The sequence below is a fragment of the Pristis pectinata genome, chromosome 19 (assembly GCF_009764475.1).
Source record: "Pristis pectinata isolate sPriPec2 chromosome 19, sPriPec2.1.pri, whole genome shotgun sequence".
Lineage (NCBI taxonomy): Eukaryota > Metazoa > Chordata > Chondrichthyes > Rhinopristiformes > Pristidae > Pristis > Pristis pectinata.
In genome coordinates, this window is record NC_067423.1 from 17,613,987 (window position 1) to 17,634,742 (window position 20,756).

Sequence of the window (20,756 nt, forward strand, 5' to 3'; positions counted from 1 at the left end):
TCTCCACAGATCAGTCGGGAGGTGCCTGACAGGGTGGGTCAATAGGTAGTTTATGAGCTGTTTCCACAGTGCTCCTGATGCAGGACTCAAAGTCTTCAATAGCTCCCCCACTTTTTGCACTCATGGGACAGAAGTTCTTAGGAGTCAGTGGAAAAGTTGCAATTTTCAAGAAGGCTCCTGAATCTTTTCCTCTGTTCTCCTGTTTCCTTAGAGAATCTTATGTCGGGCTTATGAACAAAGTGGCCTGATTGAGTATTATTTGGGGCTTCAATTCCGGGAATGTTGGCCAGGAAGAGGACACTGGCATCACTTATCTTTGCAGTGAATTTGGAGGATTTTTGTAGAGACACCATTGCAGGCATCTTTCTAGTGCTACGTGATGTCTCCTGTTGGTAGTCCAGGTCTCGGAAGCATACTAGAAGGGCAGATATCACTCCTCCTTGGTATACCATGAATTTCATATCAGGTCTGAGGTTTTGATCTTCAAACACTTTTTTTCAATCAACTAAAGTCTATGCTGATGCATTGAAGGCAGTAGTGAATTTCATCAATGACATCTGCCTTTGTCCGTGGAGGCTTCCGAGATCTGGGAAGTGGCCCATGTTTTCTAGAGTTTCGCCCTGAACATTTATTGCTGCAGGGCAGGGTGGTGCAGTGGGGTGCAGATTGGTAGAACACCTTATTCATTCTGATGTTGAGTGTAAGGCCCATCCTCTCATGCTTCAATGAATGAGTTAACAATGACTTGGAACTTGGCCACTGAGCAGACGCAAGCATTATCTGCATATCACAGCTTGACTACTGAGGTTCAGGTGTCCTTGGCTCTGGAGTGTAGTTACTGTAATTTGAACAGTTTCTCATGAGCTCTGAAGATTTACTCCATTTCCACCGGACTTTTGTTGGCGATGAGGTGCAGCATTATAGTGAGAAAGATTAAGATAAATGTCAGGGCAAAGATGCAGCCTTGTTTGACCAGTCTGTACTAAGATTGTCTCTGTTGTAGATCCATTGGTTAGGATTCTAGCTTCCATGCAACCTGGAACCAAAAATGTGACTCCAGACCCACCAATGTGACTGCCCTTTGAGATGGCCCAGCAAACTCAGTGGGCAATTATGGATGAACAATAAATGCCAAATGTCAATTTCTTGTGAATGAATATTTTATAAACTCTTGTATTTGTAATGGAGTTTATCCTTGGCAGTTGTAATTCCACTAGAGTCCTGAGGGTGGTGATGTTGAGCTAATCCTGGACCCTATCAATAGTATGCGTCACTATAAAAGCCATAGTTAGTTTCCATCCCTGGGCCAATGGACAGGGAAATGTGGTCAAGCATTGTACCCTGACAAGTATGCCACATGTAGGCCAAACTGTGTTGGGTAGCAGGAGACATTTCCTGAAGGCCATCAGTAATCTATTTTCGATTTTAAACCAATCAGCCAGTTTTCCTGGTGATTTTTGGTTTCAGTACATAGTCACATTTGTATTGAAATCCAAAGCACATATATACAGAATTTTAATATTGATGAAACTCATAAACATAATGAGATATGACAATGGATATAATTTGACTTCAGAGAATTATGCTCCTAAATAAACTGTGAATCTGTAATTTCACATAGTGAACAATCCTTACTCTGAATAAACAGCAATCCGTGTGGTTATGAATTATGTATCCTTTATTCTGAATAAGAAGTGTATCTGCACAATTGCATACTCTATAACCCTTACCTTATGCATCTCCATACAGTTATATATAGAGTAATGCTTACTCTGCATAGGGGAGTTACACAGTGAGTAAATCTCACCTTGAATAAACAAGAATGCCATACAATCAGATTAAATAATCATTACCCAGAATTAATGGTGACTCGGTCTAGATACAAGTGATTACAACCCAAATAAACAGAGACTTTAAACAGTTTTATTTTTAAAATAATTTTTTTCCATAAAATTTGCAAACATATAATCAATTCAACGTACGAGACAGATGATATTCGTTCTGTACAATACATGGCACACAAAAGGCTTCATTCCATTTACTAATATGATTAGCTTTACATCAGCATGCCATATGTTATTTCCCTGTCAAATATTTCACAATAAACAGTCTAAAGGATTCTTCCACAGCTCTACCCCTCAGTATGCAATAGTGGGAGGGCTGTAAGCTGTGGCTTGACCCTATGGAGCCTTTGTGGCAGCTGCAGCAAGCTGTTACACACCTTGGAGTGTGCCAGACTGCAACAGTCAGTTGTGAAGAGCTCCTCACACTGGCGGTCCAGCAAGACAGGGGCAGGCCAATGGATGTCTTTCACCAAGTTGTTAATCTTCCAGAACCAGTAGATATTTGACTTATTGTGTGTTCCCGAGAACAAACCTTAGTGAACGGAATCCTATAATATTCAGCTATTCATGACGAACCTTGACAAATACCACTGCATCTCTTTCCAACCATCTTGGCAAATGTATATTCCAGAAAGGGAACAACTGTCTCAAAGGCAGTGAACAATGGCACAGAGACTCCTGCTGTCCATGAAGGATCTGATGGCAAAGGCCTTTCCCACCAGTACTTTTGGTGATAAGTCATTCTGCTCAGGAAACCTTCCAATGGGATCCACATCTCCTACTCTCACAATCTCAAGGACATTCTGTGCAGACCAATCAAGTTATGATTGACTTATGGTCAAAGGTGTTCTTCTGCACAAACTTTTCCGAGAGTGAAGGTTAGATACAATGGCAGTGTCCATGTACATGGAACATTGCTAAACCCACCTCAGCACAAAGTGACTCTTAATATTTGCATACTGAGAATAACAGTAGCACAGCCACACACAAAGGTAACCACAGGAATGAATACCTTACTCTGTCCATCTGTACTACTTGATGTTCTATGTTAGAGTCATAGAGCAATACAGCACAAATACAGGCCCTTCAGCCCAACGAGTCCATGCCAACCACGGTGCCCGCCCAGCTAGTCCCAATTTCCTGCATTAGGCCCATATCCCTCTAAGCCCCACCCCTCCATGTACCTATCCAAGTGCTTCTTAGATGATACTATTGTACCTGCCTCAACCACTTCCTCTGGCAGCTCATTCCATGTATTCACCACCCTCTGCGTGAAAAAGTTGCCCCTCAGGTCCGCTTTAAATCTTTCCCCTCTCACCCTAAATCTATGGCCCTGAGTTTTGGATTCTCCTATCCTGGAGAAAAGACTGTTACCGTCCACCTCATCTATGCCTCTCATAATTTTAAACATTTCTATAAGGTCGCCCCTCATTCTCCTATGTTCCAAGTAATAAAGACCTCGCCTGGCCAACCTCTTCCTATAACTCAGGCCCTCTGGTCCTGGCAACATCCTTATAAATCTTTTCTGCACTCTTTCCAGTTTAACCACGTCTTTCCTATAACAGGGTGAGCAAAACTGTACACAGTACTACAAGTGCAACCTCACCAATGACTTATACAACTGCAACATAATGTCCCACCTCCTATACTCAATGCCCTGACTGATGAAAGCCAGCATGCCAAACACCTTCACCACCCTGTCTACCTGTGATGCCGCTTTCAATGAAGTATGCACTTGTACACCTGGGTCCCTTTGTTCAATTACTCTTCCTAGTGCCCTACCATTCATAGTATAAGTCCTATGCTGGTTTGACTTTGCAAAATGCATTGCCTCACGCTTATCTGTATTGGAATCCATTTGCCACATGACTTGACTGAAACATACCCTGAACCTGAGACATCTTGATCGAGTGGATGTGGAGGGAATATTTCCTCTTCTGGGAGGATCCAGAACTAAGGGTCAGTGTTTATAATTCAGGGATTGACCATTTAAGGCAGAGATGAGGTGAATTATTTTTCCCCCAGAGTGTCGTGAGTCTTTGGAATTACCTTCATCAAAGGGTGGTAAAAGAAGAGTCTTTGATCGGCTCTGAGGGTAGCACCAGTGAAGAGGACCATGAAGAGCTGGACAGCAGTAGTGGAGGAGTGAATTCAGGATTGCTTTGAGGCAGTGGACTGGATCACGTTCAGAGATTCGTCAGCAGACCTAAATGAATACGCCCCAGCCATCACTGACTTCATAAGGACATGCGTGGACATGTGTGTACCCACAAAAACATTCCGAGTATTCCCCAGTCAGAAGCCCGGATGAACCAGGAGATTCGCGTTCTGCTGAGGGCTAGATCTGTGGCATTTAGGGCCGGTGACCTTGAGTCATATAAGAAGTCTAGGTACGACCTCCGGAAGGCCATTACGAGTGCAAAGAGATGATTCCGGACTAAACTGGAATCACAGATGGACACTTGACAGCTGTGGCAGGGCCTGCACAATATAACTTCCTACAAGGCGAGATCGGGCAGCATAAATGGCAACGATCCATCACTCCCGGATGAGCTCAATGCCTTTTATGCACACTTTGATAGGGAGAATTGTGACACACCCACACAAGCCCCTACATCTCCAGATGACCCTGTAACTTCAGTTTCTGAGGCCAGGCAGCCTTCAAGAGGGTGAACCCATGGAAGGCGTCTCGTCCAGATGGCATACCTGACCGAGTACTACAGATCTGTGCGGACTGACTGGCTAGAGTATTTACAGACATTTCAACCTTCTGCTTCTGCGGTCTGAAGTTCCCACCTGCTTCAAAAAGACATCTACTGTACCTGTGCCCAAGAAGAGTGAGGTGACCTGCCTCAGTGACTACCGTCCGGTAGCGCTTACATCAACTGTAATGAAGTGCCTCCAGAGGTTAGTTATGGTGCGAATCAACTCTTGCCCCAGAGGTAACCTGGGTCCACTCCAACCTGCCTACCGCCACAACAAGTCAACAGCAGATGTGATTTCTCTGGGTCTTCACTCTGCTCTGGACTATCTGGACAACAAGAACTTGAATGTCAGGCTGCTGTTCATCGACTACAGCTCAGCGTTCAACACAATCATCCCATCTAAACTCATCATCAAGCTTCAAGACCTGGGCCTCTGTGCCTCCCTCTGCAACTGGATACTCGACTTCCTCACTGGCAGACCTCAGTCAGTGAGGATTGACAACATCTCCTCCTCGCTGACCATCAAAGCAGGCACACCTCAAGGCTGTGTGCTTGGCCCCCTGCTCTAGTCTCTATACACACATGACTGTGTGGCTAAGCACAGTTCCAATGCCATCTTCAAATTTGTTGTTGACACCACTGTTGTTAGACAAATCACACATTTTTAGTTTTGGTGACGTTGAGCGAGAGGTTGTTGTTGTGGCACCACTCAACCAGGTGTCCTATCTTGCTCGGCAAGCTGACTCATCGCCACCTGTGACTTGTTCAACAACAGTGCAGATTCTCCATCTTGCTGTCATCAAAAATCTCCAGGATGGAGGACAGGAGGTTATGTGCAGCTGAGCTGCCTGTCATCTTCAAACTGTATAGCCTGATGTGGAAGGATTTATTGATTCTTAATATGTCTGGCTGCAAGGAGATTACTGAGTTATCTTCTCGGGCCAATGGTCACTGTGGACCTCTTGGAAGAAGAAATGCAAGCATTTTACAGTCTGTTCCAGTGAGTCAGATCAGTTAGGGTCTAATCCTTACCCTGAATAACCAGTGATTCCCTGCAGTTACAGAACAGAGTGACTCTTCTTTGTAGTACAGTAAAGTCCCTAGCAGTGTTTCCATAGTGGCTCGATCTCTGCTGCCAAACACCAGCTACAGATCAGAGCCTGTGATCGAAGCAGAGTGCTGGAATCAGAGTAATTACTGGATTTTGCTCTGTAGGTGAAGCAGATCTTGGCTACAGTTGGATGTTGCATTGTTGGGCAAACACCGGATTTGGTCCCTGCCGATAAGAAGTTGTACACTATCAGGGATATAACATCGACCGTGGACAGTCTGCCACTAATAGCAGGTCAGTAGCACAGTGTCAACTGGTTCATGGAATCTGACAGCTAGTTGGTGGATCACTGACAGTGGGTTACTGGATTATTAACTGTGCGTGATTGGATCACTGATAACAGTTTGGTTGAACTCTGAGGTGGATTGTGGATCGTCATTGACAGGTTTGTGAATCACTGGTAGTTGGTTAGTTCTTTGACAGTGGATCACTAATGGTGGATGGAAGGAATTCTGACAGTGGGTTAATAGATCACTGAACTCAGGATAGTGCATTACTTACAGTGAGTGAGTGGATTACTAACAGTGGTTAAAGAGGGGTCACTGACAGTACATTAGTGGATCCCTGACAGTATGTTACTGAATCAACAAAGCTGGCTAGTGGATCAATGTTAGCAGTTCAATGGATCATTGACTAGGTTAATGGATCTCAAGCTGATGACTATCAGATTATTGACAGCAGGTTTGTGAATCTCTGACAGTGGGTTGGTGTAGTTCTTTAGCAGGTTAGTGGATCACTGACAGTGAGTTAGTGGAACTCAGGCAGCTGGTTAGTGGAGCACCGACAGAAGTTATTGGATCACTGACAATAGTTAATGGAACCCTGCCAGCTGGTTAATGGGATAATCCGATTAGGGCTGTGAGAACTGAAGGGTATACAGTATGGCAATGATGACCCATATCTGAGGAACCGGGAGGCCGCTGCCTCTTCCCCAAGCTTCCTAATTAAAACATCAACATTCACTTCTCCACCAGCCTCTGGTTCCCTTCTCCCTCCTTCACTGCATCTGACCCCTCTGAGTGCTCCCTGGGACACATCATTGCCTGGCTTAAAACATAAAACATAGAACAGTACAGCACAGGAACAGGGCCTTCGGCCCAGAATGTCTGTACTAACCATAATGCCAAAGTAAATTAATCCCATCTGCCTGCACATGATCCGTCTCCCTCCATTCCCTGCTTGCTCATGTGCCTGTCTAAGAGCCTCTTAAATTCCACTATTGTGTCTGCTTCCACCATCGCCCTGGCAGTGTGTTTCAGGCACCTACCGCTCTCTGTCTATAAAACTTGCCCCACACATCTCCTTTAAACTTTCCCCTACTCACCTTAAAGCTGTGCCCTCCAATATTTGACATTTCCACCCTTTGATATCTCTACCCTATCTATGCCTCTCATAATTTTATAAAAGAACAGAATCTTTTGCTGGAATCTCTCAGGGAGCTTTCTTATAGGAATGGGAGTTGCCATTCAGCCATTGGGCTTGATCTGCAAGTGTTACCAACAACTGCTTACTTCTCCCAAATAAAAATCTGTCTCCAATTGAAATAGCTGAATTGTGCTTTCTTAGCACTGTATGTTTTGCATTCACACAGACTATCGATCTTTTCTAATTCAGAATATTTCAGTGTTTCCCTTGAATTGGATTTACAAGAGGGGAGAAGTTCCTTTCTCTTCATTAACTTAAACCTAGAATCAGAATGCCACTCCCAAGCAACACACCTAAAGTACAGTAGTCTGTCTCTCCTCATTGCTCATCTTCCCCACCATTGCCTCCCCCACTGGTGCTCACCTTGATTTCAGATCTATGCAGTGACTTATTGCCAGACTTTAAGCCCAGCATCTCCTTCCTGTGGGGGTCACCTAATCGTGAAGATGGTGCCAAATGTGGCCTGCCCAGTGCTGAGTATAAGTGTAGCTGAGTCCCTGCTTCACTGAACCTCTCATGTGGAAGTCTACCACAGCACTTTTCTTTTTCCTACATTGTTTCTACAGCTACCATTTTGTTTTATTTGACTAAAGTTTCCCAAACACTTCAAGAAAAAAAAGTCAATATTAAATTTCTAATTCATATAAGCGAGGCAGGCTAAGAAGGTTTGATGGATCTTAGACAACACACTGGTGTTGCAGGAGGGCAGCTTAATATTCCCTCAGCATTCCCCAGTGAAAGGATTCTGTTAACATGTACTATCTAATTTTCAGGTTCCATATTATCGAAGAAAGGAGCTGAGTCCCTGGCTGCTCTCATACTGGATGTGAAATTTGGAGAAGGAGCTTTGTACAAGGACATCAATGGAGCCAGAGAGCTAGCACAATACTTGGTCAGTAGGCAGGAAATGGACACATACCAGTCCAGGTAGATTTGTTAGGAAAGAATTGGAGTTGATGCAGTGAGGTGATTTAGTCTAATTTACTATTGACATTTGATACAATGGAGTGTTCCTTCCATATTTGGCATCTGACTTGAGATAAAGTGTAATAATCCAGTCTGTGTTTTTCACCAGACACCAGCACAAAGTGAACATGGTACCATTGACTGAATGGAAACAGTGGGAAATGATAGGGTTATTTATTGTGTTTATGTCAGTGAGGATAATCGGATAATCAGACAGTTGGGATAATGCAATGCATCAGACTGTTGGCATCTCCACCAAAGACTTCCCCTCCTCACCAGACCCTAAATCTTTCCACCACACTACAGAGAGGAAGTGAGAGAGTAGAGAGAAGAAGACATCTGACCGAGATTTATTCCCTTGCCACAGAGATGAGCAATAGTTTGGGCCATCAATGGGCTTTCAAACTTTAGAGGAGACAGGGAACTGGGGAGGAAAGGGAAGGGAAAAATAAATCTATATCACTATTAAGTCACATTCAAGGACAGAATAAGCAGAACTTGGGGAATTGTGGAAACTGAGGAACTTGAAGTTTAAAGCTACAATTGGTAAGACTCATAGGTTTCAGGCCCCTCCTCCATTATTGATACCATGGGTGCTAGAGATGGAGGTTTTGCAGTTTCAGTCAAAAGCCACAGAGATAAATTTACGCTCCTCATGTAGAAGGGAACTCCACATAGTAAAGCAAACATATTACTTCTCTGTTGAGAGAGGCTCAATAACAGGTCAGTATACTTTCTTGTAACCTTCAGGTATATGTTGGAAATCGCTTAGGCATTCAGACAGCTGCTGTTCTCTCCAAGATGGACAATCCCATTGGCAGATGTATCGGGAATTCACTGGAAGTCATCGAGTCCATTGAGTGCCTGAAAGGCAAGGGGCCCAAGGACTTGGAGGAGCTTGTCACCTGCTTAGGTTAGTGCTTGGCCCAGAACCGGACCCAGTGTGTCAGAGATGGGCAGTTCGGGTAAGCATGCACACAAGAAAGCTCAGAATGCATTTGGATTATCAATTGTCCTTCTCCTGTACAGATCCAGTTTCCTTTCAAAGACATTAGTGGATTTAGATTAGTCATTTTTCAGAGAATCTTTGATATATGTACAGCATCCAATGGGAGAAAATTCTTACAAGGTTCATGGCTTCTTTAATTGGCTCGTCAAATTCAGATGCTTTTACTTCAATGAATTCTGCCCACATTTAGTGCAATCCTGAGCCCAGTTTGGTATTAAGCTCACACTAATATCATGTGTTATAACTGGAGAAGAAGAACCACAGGAAACCCTTGGTCCTTATTGAGTATCTTAGAAACAAGTGGTAACCACACTTCAAAACTCCAGATTGATCAGGTAAGTGTGGATTGGTCCAATGTGGACATTTTGGTGTAATATACAAAAGGCCCAGCCAAGGGTTGGAAGGTTGAACAGTGGTTAAGCGTCCAACCTAGTGTAATACCAAGTCAAAGAGACCAAGAGAGGGCATGGATATGTTGAGCTTGCTGGTCTCAGCCTTACTGATAACATCATTGGTGTAGCTGGCCTTAATCTTGCTGAGTTCCAGAGGAGCTAATAAACTGAAGATCCCCTCCTGTTTGGGAGATGCTACTTTTCAAGGGACAATGGGCATTTTGAATATACCCATGACTCAGAGCATTTGTTGCGTGACAGAAAACTGCACCGTTTGTCCTGGGTTGGGGAAGTCTGTGGACAATGGAACTCAGCCTCACACTATTCGCAGGGGTTGGGTTAGTGAACGAGTAATCCAGAGGCATGGTGAATTGGTCTGAAGACATGATTTGAAATTCCAACATGCCAATTGTGCAATTTAAAATTCAGATAATAAACCACGGTAGCATAGCATTTAGCATAACGCTATTACAGCGCTAGTGACCCGGGTTCAATTCCCATCGCCGTCTGTAAGGAGTTCTCCCCATGACTACGAGGGTTTCTTCCGGGTGCTCCAGTTTCCTCCCACATTCCAAAGACGTACAGGTAAGAAGCTGAGGGCGTGCTATGTTGGCGCCGGAAGAGAGCCGCGACACTTGCAGGCTGCCCCCAGCACATTCTCAGTAATGCAAAAAGACTCATTTCACTGTGTGTTTAGATGTACATGTGACTAATAAATAAATATCTTATCTTAAATATTTTATCTTAAAATTGAAAAGCTAGATCAGTGGTGGTGTAATCATAATTGTCACAAAAACTCCTCTGTCTTCCTCTTGCTGTCCTTGCATGTAACTCCGGAACCTCGCAATATGGTTTACTTTGAAATGGCTCAGCAAGACTTCAGATCAGAAAACAGGCATTAAAGTGCTGGCCTTGCCAACAAGACGCACACCCACTGGATGAATTTTTAAAAGAACTGCCAATAACTACAGATTCTCACACACACATGAAGATTCAAATAGGCACATGCATATGAGATTGCCCTAACGCTGACAAGTTTCTTTCTGTCTTCAACAGGAGGCCACCTACTTCATATGTGTGAGAAGGCTGGAAGCTTTAAGGCTGGGGAGGAGGATATTAAGGATATGTTGCAGAATGGCTGTGCTCTGGGCAAGTTCCAAGCCATGCTGGTGGCACAGGGAGTGACTGCTGACTTAGCCAAGGCTTTGTGCCGGGGGGAAGAGGTGCTGAGGCATACAGTCAAACAGGAAGAACTGAAGGCTGCAGCAGGAGGTATAATGTTACATTGTATTAGAGGAGGTAGATCAACTGAATACCTTCATCGTGATTGGCTTAACTACTTTCTCTAAGGATGGGCTGCAGAGTGCGGGAGTTTGCCTCAGGGCTGCCAGGAAATGGTTATCAGAGGGGGGTTCCCTTCTTCGATTCACCAACTTTCACTCCAGAGTCATAGCCTCCAGCAGTGAATATCTGGAAGCTGGCTGGAGAGAAGCCCACAAAGTAATAACTACAGGATGAGTAATCTATCTGACAGGATTGATCAGCGTTGCTATTCCTTCCACTCACCCATGCTTAGGACAGTCTTTCAGTAACTAACGCAGGCGATGGGGTACTTGTAGTGTGGAAGCCCATGGAAAGCACAGAATGCAATTGACCCTAATTTGGATCACTCTTTCAGGGGTAGTGCAGGCAATCCACTCCTTGCCATTAGCCAAGGTACTGCATGAGCTAGGAGCAGGCTGCACCCAATCCGATCAACCAGTCAACTGGAGTGTTGGAATAGAACTCCTGAAAACTGTGGGCGACCATGTTAACAAAGGTAAATGTGTTTTACAGGAACCTCCATTAAGAAGAATGCCAGCTCAGAGAAAGGGAAAAGTGAAAGGCACTGGGTGGGATATTAAAGGGAATGGGGAATGAGAACAACAGTGGGGTTAAACTAGATGGTTTATTCAAAGGTATGGGTAGTGAAAGGAAGAGTCAGGTCATATTGAGTGGGATATTTAAGGGTAACGAGGAGTAAGAGGGAGAATGGGATTTGATTAAGTGTGATATTGTGAGAATTGTGGGATATATAAACAGGTGCATAGGGGAATGAGATTGGACTGAATGGTATATTAAAGTCTATGTGGTTGTGCAGGTTTGTAGGATTAAACTGGGTGAGGAGGGAGCAGCAGAATGAGACTATATTGGATATTAAAATGTATTGGGGTTGTGCAGGAGAAAGGGGTTAGACAAAATGGTACATTAAAGTATTGGGAGTGAACAGGAAATAGGATTAGACTGTAATGATATTCAAGTGTATTGGGAGTGCACAGGAGAGCAGAATTAAAGTGTGGGGGGGGATATTAAGGTTTACTGGGATTCAGCTGAATTGTAGGATTAGATTGGAAGGAAAATTGAAATGTTTTAGTTATGCAATAGGATTAGGTTTGATGGGATACTAAAATGTGTTTGTTATGTCGAGTTGTAGGATTATGCTGATTGGGAAATTGAAATGTATCAGGATTAATGAGGATTGTAATATTAGGCAGGGTGGGATAGTAAAACATAATGAGTGAGCAGGATTGTACGATTAGGCTGGGTAGTATATTAGATGTATCAGGAGTGAGTAGGAATAGGGTGGATGTGATATTAATGTGTGCTTTGTTATGTAAAGCTGTAGAATTAGGCTGGATGGATATTAACTTTTTCTAACTGGGGAGAGGTGACAATGATGTATTTAACTATTTCACATTTTAGGAGATCCTTGGATTAGGATCCATTTTGAAGATCCTTCCCTCAGTGAAAGCCAGAAAGCTCTTCTCCAGCACTCACTGGTCATTGGGGAAAAGGTGGAAACTGGTCCCTTGGTTACTGAAATCATCCAGGTCCAGTCACAGGGTGAGAAAAGGCACAATTGCCCAGCTTAGTGGGAAATTCATAGATACGCATCATCCAGAGGCAAGCAACACAAGACTTTGGTGGAGAAATTCGTCTTGGGTTTTGATACAACAAGGCAACATCGGAATGGTTGCAGTTTATATGCAGACGATGGAATTAAGTATCTGGCACTTTTATAGTGGGCAATTAATCCAATATCGCCAGGGTTGAATTTCTATTGCTCTGTCATTCTGAACCCTATTAAATTCCAGCTGTGATGATTCCTGAAAAATCAGAGTGGTGGTGTGTTTAAAATAATAGGTCATCAACTTTTTACACACATACTTAAACTATTACAACTTAAGTCTCAAATTGGCAGAGGTGTAAAATGGTCCCTGCTGCAGATAAATAAGTCAGATAAATGAATGACGCAGCTTAATAAAGCGATAAAAAGGCAAACATTGGATTCATTTCTAAAGTAATAGAAATTGTAAATCAGAAATCCAGTTTCAAACTTTCTAGTGATACCAAATTGTGGGCTCTGGTTATTACTGAGGAAGGCTGCAATGTAATACAAGAAGATGTTAATGTATGTTGAGAATGATTGGGTAATTCTCTCTTTTGCTCTCTCTCTGTTTCACAGTCTTATTTTCCTTTACAGTCTTGTTCCTCTTTTCTCTTTTTTTCTATGTCTCACTGCCTATAACCTTCCCTTTCCCAGCAGCAGGGATACTTATTATCTCTGTTCAGCCCTGAAGCAATCTGAGTGAGGTCAAGTTAGCTAAGACTCATAGAACAATACAACTCAGAATTTTTTCTTTAAAACTCTATTGAAAGTAAGTAACTTTAATATAATGAATAATGCTAGAAATAATACATTTCAAGAAGCTACAAAACGATTGTGTAATATTGGATTACATGATAAGAAATGTTACAGACTACAGGAGATTAAAGTAACATTTACTGCTACTTTAAAAATTTTACACAGCTTTTAACTCCTACCTAACTTCAGCTCCCATGTAATTAGCTCTGATTCTGGACCATGGTTGAACCCTACCATCTCGTTGCTGGCCTCTGACCATATTGGTTGATCAGACCATGGAACATGGAACATGGAACAGTACAGGACAGGAGCAGGCCCTTCGGTCCACAATGTTGTGCCGAACTAATTAAATTAGTAATCAAATGCCCAACTAAACTAATCCCTTCTGCCTACACGATGTCCATATCCCTCCACTTCCTGCACATTCATATGCCTAAGAGCCTCTTGAATACCCGTCGTATTTGCCTCCACTGCCGCCCCGACAGCGCATTCCAGGCACCCACCACTCTCTGTGTAAAGAACTTGCCCCGCACATCTCCTTTGAACTTACCCCCCTCACCTTAAATGCATGTCCTCTGGTATTAGATATTTCAACCCTGGGAAAAAGGCACCAGCTGACTATCTATGCCTCTCATAATCTTATAATTCTCACTCAGATTTCCCCTCAGCCTTCGCCACTCCAGATAAAACAACCCAAGTTTGTCCAAACTCTCCTGATAACACATGCCCTCTAATCCAGGCAGCATCCTGGTGAATCTCTTCTGCACCCTCTCCAAAGCTGCCACATCGTTCCTGTAATGGGACATCCAGAATTAAATGCAATACTCCAGATGCTGCCTAACTAGGGTTTTATAAAGCTGCAACATAACTTCCCAACTCTTGAACTCCTCGACAAATAAAGGCATATGCCATATACCTTCTTTACCACCCTATCAACCTGTGTAGCCACTTTCAGGGAGCTATGGAGTTGGACCCCACGATCCCTCTACACATCAACACTGTCAAGGGTCCTGGCATTAACAGTGTACTGTCCCTTTACATTTGATCTCCCAAATTGCAACACTTTACATTTGGCCAGATTAAATTCCATCTGCCATTTCTCTGTCTGTATCTGCAACTGTTCTATAATCCTACTGTATCTTTTGGCAGTCTTCTACACTATGCACAACACCATCAATCTCTGTATCATTTGCAAACTTACTAACCCACCCATCTCCATTTTCATCCAGGTCATTTATATACATCACAAACAGCAGAGGTCCCAGTACGGATCCCTGCAGAACTCCACTGGTCACAGACCTCCAGCCAGAATAAGTCCCATCAACCACTACCCTCTGTCTTCTAAGGGCAAGCCAATTCAGAATCCAAACAGCCAATTCACTGTGGAGCCCATGCATCTTAATCTTCTGGATGAGTTTCCCGTGAGGGACCTTGCCAAATCCATGTAGACAACATCCACAGCTCCACCTTCATCAATCACCTTCGTCACTTCCTCGTAAAACTCAATCAATAATAGTAAGATATGACTTGCCTCGCAAAAAGCCATGCTGACTGTCCCTAATTAGGCCATGGTTTTCCAAATGTTTCATAAATCCTGTTCCCAAGAATCTTCTCCAGTAACTTCCCCTACCACTAACATGAGACTCACAGTCCATAGTTTCCAGGATTATCCCTATTTCTGGGACCAGTCCATAGTTTCTCTGCAAACCTTTCCTGGTTCACCCCAAATCCTCCCTAATTTTAACACAAATGAATCATGTTAGTGACATTTGATTGATGCAAACCCCTCCCTTTGTCATTGTCCCTTCTGTGCCCAGTTTATTCACATTTCACCCTAACCAGCTAATCCAATTAATCCTCTGTCATCAATTCTCACTGAAAAATTGTTTTGATGGGTACATGCTCTAAGTTTGTCAGCACTTGAAGAGTTTTTACTGCACTGAAATTCCACAGACAGCCAGGCTGTGGAGAAAACAGATAATGTAACTTGTGTCCTTGGGTAAATATCATTTATGTACAGAAAGAATTCTTCCTCTCAGCTTCTTCAACTCACTGCTTGTTTTCTTTTTAAGATGCCCTGAAGATGTGCCGTAGTTTCTCATGGTGTCCAGGTTGGAATTTTGGTCAATCAGGAGTCAAATGCACATCCTCCTGATGGTACTGCCTGCACAGCTCTGACTAGCCTGGACATTTCAGTGCTACACAATCTAATTTTGACTTAATGTGGAGATCAATTCACTGGAGATCATCTCTTTTATTATTGATTCATTTCATGGAGTCTTGGCATCACTGGTGGGGCCAGCATTTATTGCCTATCCCCTAATTGCCCTGGGAAGTTGGTGGTGAGCCACCTTAAGTCACTGCATTTCTAGTTTGAATTTAGCAGTAATGCAGGACTTGCTAGGCCACTTCAGAGGGCATTTAAGAGTCAATCACATAGGGGTTCGTCTGCATTTACTTATAGTCCAGGACGAGTAAGGGTGCCATATTTTCTCCTGTGAAGATCACTTTTATAATAATCCGTGGTCATCATTAGTTAGAGCAGCTGTTGTTTTTCCAAATTCCAGATTATTAACTACATTTAAACTCCACAGTGGGATCTCACTTTGGATCTCTGGATTATTAGTCCTGGTCTCTGGATTTCTAGTCTGGTAACTTTTCATATTTCTCATACTTCTTTATGACATCGAAAAAGGCCACTTGTATGTGCCGGCTTCCAGAGCAATCCCATCAATCCCATTTCCCAACTTATTTTTCTGCAATCTGTTTTTTCTCACATGCCCTGAACATCCCACTTTCTCTCCAACCACCCACCTACACCGGTGACATTTTACAGCAGCCTATACACTCAACAACCAGCATGTCTTTGGAATATGGGAGGAAATCTGAGCACATGGGGGAAACCCAAACAGTCACAGTAAGAATGTGTAAATTCTGCACAGACAACACCAGACTCAGAATTGAACCTGGTCACTTGAGCTGTAAACAGCTTCACTACCTGCAGCACCACTGTGTTGCCCCACTGGTGAACTAGATGGGTTTAATTCAATTGGAGCAGTCATGAAATTGGACCATACATTTCTGGGCATGATGCAAGCCAACACGCCTGACCTTCTTCCAGCATCAGACACAAAACTGATGTCACTAGTTGCATAGTGCCCATTTCTGCTGGTAGTCAAGTTGAACTATCTCTGAAGCACATTGATCTAGTCTGTGGTTTTTTTCACTATTGTGATGGAGAGAGTGCCATGACAGTACACCAGACTGTCACTTGGGAGGTTTGACCTTCTGTCATGTTCTTGTGCCTGGACTGCTCCTTCTGTGAAGATCAATGTTACTTTGGTTCTCAAGTTTCTTACCACAATATTTCTTCAACAGCTCTCTCCCAATTTGCTGCTCGCTGCTGCATCAGAGAAATGAAATTATTTCATTTACTTTGATTTCAATGATTTCTTAAGCATTGGGATTTGCCAGCATTGCTGCATGCATAAGGGCTCCCCATAATAACCTGAACCTCATTCTGATTAGGAATGTTTTCTGCTCCCTCAATGTGCAGGTTGTTCTGCATCATGAGATTTGCCTCATAGGAAGGCTATTTTTCTGAGAAGCATACAAAACCCTTTTATCTTAGGGAGTCTCTGTTGCCAGGACAGCAACACACAGCTCTCTTGAAGATGAGACTTCCTTGCCTGCATCAGTTTGGGGTGCCTTGCAGAACATGCCACACAGATGTTTGCTGTTGTCATTATAGTCTGTACAACCTTGTCAACTGAAGGCAGCAGCAGTACTAGAAGAAGAAGAGCAAAGAGATCGAAATCCTGAGAGCCACAAGGCAGAATCTGGAGAGCAGACACAGCAAGAGGAATGGGAAAAAGAAGGCGGCTACCAGGGCAATGTTCCTGCTCAGGATCTACGACTTTATCTCCCTGCTGAGCAGAGGAGGAAGGCAGAAGGGACTCCCCAACAGATGAATGATTTTCATAAGGAGCCTGCAAAATAAAATTACCCAAATGCCCCTCTGCACACTGCAGTCCTTAACACCAACAAGGTACATCCATAATTAGCCAGAAGAGCCCAGATAATGTATAAAAGCCCTTCACATTCTGTTATTCAGGTTTATCATTAGTGAAAATAACAGATCAATGCGTTGTCCCCTGATCCCATAACTTAAATAGCTTGACAGAAAATCTCTGTATTTTCTGATGAATGATATTTGAGTTGAACAACAACATCTGCACTCTCCTCAGATCTCCTCCATTCTGCAGGTTTAAACTCTGGTTGAACCCTTTGGACTTGCTTAATATCAATGGTATTTACTCAGCACTGTAGGCACAGCAGCTGAGGGTCATGCACATAGCAACATAATGATCAGCTTTCAATGTGTAGGGAGATGCGCTGCAAAATTATTGTTTCTGCCACAATCATTCAGCAATAAGAAATGCCTCAAGTGATTCCAGATGAGCTTCATTTTAAGCCATTGCACCCATTGACCACCTCAAGGTACACAAGATCATGAAATTTCTTGCTGCATTGCTCCGTGCTACAGGAATTCTCACTCCTGGAAGAGACCACTTGACTCCTGGAAGAGATCAACCTTCATCCAGACTCTTTTAAATTTGGCATTGGTGGTTCTCCTGACGCACTGTGGTACATAAAGCCTTCCTTCTTGGTGTGTATCCCATCAGGAAATTGGACTGGTCCCATCCAGGTATGAGTGTACCTTAGACAGGTGTTTTGCAGAGCACCTGCACTCTGTCTGCAATGACATGCTTGCCTTTTAGTTGCATATCATTTTAACTCTCCCACTGCCACAGTGGCCTGTCTTTCCTCTGCTTTCTCCATTGCTATAGAGTGGCAAAATGCAAATTGGAAAAGCAACGTCTCATTTTCTGCTTACAACCCAATGGTATATTGAATTTTCCAATTTCAGGTAACCCGCACCCCCAGTGTTCTCCTCCCACACACAGTCACCTGTCCACCAAGGTTTCTTCTTCCTTTGTTCTCCTTTTCCATGCCCTACCCCCCCACCTGGATCCATCTGCCCATCATCCCCTCCCCATCTGGTTCTACCTATCACCTCCCAGCCTTTCTCCCACCTCCGTGCTGCCATACCTTGGCAATCTTTCCTCTTCCCTCTCGGTCTTGATGCAGTGTTTCAACCCAAAACATTGACTTACTCCTTTTACCTCCACAGATTCTGCTTCACCCACGGAGTTTTTCCAGTGTTTTGTTTTTTTTGTTCCAGATTCCAGCATTTGCAGTCTCTTTTGTCTTCAAGGTTCAGCTCAACATCGCTGACATTTTCCTGGTGTCATTAACACTCATGAATAACGCTCATACCCACCTTCTCAATAAAAATTGGAACAATAGTGTGCAGCTTATGGCCTTTGTTTTTAACTTCAACTAAAACAAGAAACAAACCAGTCAGCAACATTCCAAATTAAAGAGTTCTGGATGGAACATGTCCTGGCTGTTCTGCCTGCATGTGCCCATCTGAGTTTTCATTGACGCATAATTGCTAGCTCATGGTGATTATTCCAGACCTTCAAAACCATCCACAGCACAGAGATGTTGTGATGTCTACCTGGATAATGTGCTGGTGCCTGACAATGGTGCAGGGCCATTTGTGGCACAGTTCTCAGTCTATAGGAGGGGTGCACTAGGGGTGGTGGGATGTAGTCACAATGCAGGTGACACATCGCCCCCTCTGCCACATTTTCCCTCAACTTCATGGCAGCCTCCTACGATGCTATACAGTGCCTGCCAGGAAGTGAGCTCTTAAAGGTTGTACAGGCTAACCCCGGGTATAAGTTGATTTTGTCCATGTCGGAATATACACAAAAATCACTCTATATTGTAACCTACCTCCATGTTATTGTAATGAACGACATCAAAAGGACGTGAGACTGATAAGAAGAACAATTACTAAAAGTAGAGAGAGGACGGCAATTAGTTCTGTGTTCAGATGTATATACATTGGACTTTTGAGTTTAATAATATTATGGAAGCTCGTTCGTATGTAGGGGTGTCCACAGCTGGGTGTTCTTGACCTGGGATTGCCTGTAGCTCACTCTGCAGGCTTCCACAGAGAAGACTGTTTAATGTTATGGCTCATGTTTCAGGCTCCTGGAGGCAAAGACATGGCAACTGTCATCTTTGCAGGCAGCTGCTGTTGGGAACCACATGGATTGTTTAATAGGGAGTCATCGTGCAGTCATGGTGAAAAACACACTGGTGATTTTTTAAAAGTAAATATTTCTATGGGGGAGGGGGGGGGCTCCTGGTTGGCTGTTAGGTTAAATGTTTAGTGTACCAGATAAGGGTGAAATCCAATTTCTTGCCATGTATCTCTTGCAATGACCCCTGCAGCCTCTCCTCTCCTCCATGCCAGTTTGTGTTGCTGCTGTGTGGCTGTCATGGGGACTGTGCCTTTAAGGACTGATGCCCTTTTGTGATTGATGCGCAGCCAAGCGTCGTCAGTCGTGGAAGCTGCACAAGTCTTGTTTTTGTGCTCCTTTCTGGATGTAAAACACCCCAACACTTCAGCAAACATTTTTTTTGGGTAACTTCTCAATTTTTTTCAGGGGACCCAATTTAGCATTACTGCTAAACACAACAATCGCTGAGAGCATCAAAAATAAGTAAACTCCAATAACCAGGCAAGTGTGTTTCCCCGATAAGCCAGCTCCAGCTCAGTTCCCAGGATGCTCAGTTAGTGCCTTCTCCAGTCCTTTCTGTGTGACGTGGTGATTACTGAGCAAATCCAAGACTGTTAACAGCTCCAAGGTTACTCTCCCCACAGTCTCTGCTAAAACTACTCCCATGCTTTATTGGCTATCTCTTGAGAAAGAGTCAGTGAGGCTTCATGAGCCGCAGTCCATCTGTCCCTGTGCACCTGCAACACCTCCAGACAAGTGCAGCAGTGTCCTGAAACCAGATGCAAGAGAATGTGGGCAAGTTATATGGTGCACAGCACACCAGTGAGAGGTCACAAAGTTGTTCAGAGCACAAAGTTCTTAAAACAACCAGATATGAATGCATTAGTTTGCAGCTGTCAGGAATCCTGACTCTGAAAATCCAAGACTCTTCCAGCACATTTCTTTCAGGAACATGAAGAGAAGGGATGGGAATTAGACTTGGATTCAGGTGTCCCAGTCAATATGGAAATGATAGTGTGCAATCTTCTCCCTGCACCAAAATCTGGCCGTAGTATAAACAACGTTCCCTGTGACTGCAAATGTACTGGACCTTCCTTCCATGCTATTCTGCTCTGTTTAGAATAGTTGCTTATACCTTTCTCCTCCAATGCCCTGTTTAGAACGACAGCTCTAGTCGGTTCAGTTCTTAATCGCAGCTAAAATGTTGTATAAGAATAAGCACAGATGTAACAGTAACACAGACTGTGGGCAGCTGAACAGAATGGTGGGAGAAGAGCTGGTTCTGAGATCACTGGCTGCAAGGGCTGTGAGAATGAAGCTGATCCTTGCGGGTGACCGCTGAGGAATGTTTACACATGCATTAGGCACCAGAGAGAATGAGAATGAAATTATTGTCAAAATTCAAAAGAGATGACCAAACTTAGCTGATTGCCAAGGGAAAATTTTTTCCTCGTTTATTTC

General features: G+C 43.5%; 1 protein-coding gene across 6 annotated transcripts in view; it reads left to right on the forward strand.

The window, feature by feature from the left end:
• Nucleotides 1-12,730, forward strand: part of tymp (thymidine phosphorylase) — a 56,608-nt gene extending 43,878 nt beyond the window's left edge. For 5 of the 6 annotated variants that reach the window (XM_052034062.1, XM_052034061.1, XM_052034064.1 and 2 more), the window contains exons 5-10: nt 5,765-5,894; nt 7,859-7,977; nt 8,802-8,964; nt 10,509-10,724; nt 11,131-11,271; nt 12,195-12,729. In XM_052034062.1, the coding sequence (XP_051890022.1) occupies nt 5,765-5,894; nt 7,859-7,977; nt 8,802-8,964; nt 10,509-10,724; nt 11,131-11,271; nt 12,195-12,364 (939 nt within the window). In that variant the 3' untranslated portion in view covers nt 12,365-12,729. Of the gene's footprint in view, nt 1-5,764; nt 5,895-7,858; nt 7,978-8,801; nt 8,965-10,508; nt 10,725-11,130; nt 11,272-12,194 lie in introns of all 6 variants that reach the window. The other variant, XM_052034066.1, reaches the window with a different exon arrangement.
• Nucleotides 12,731-20,756: the final 8,026 nt, after the last annotated feature.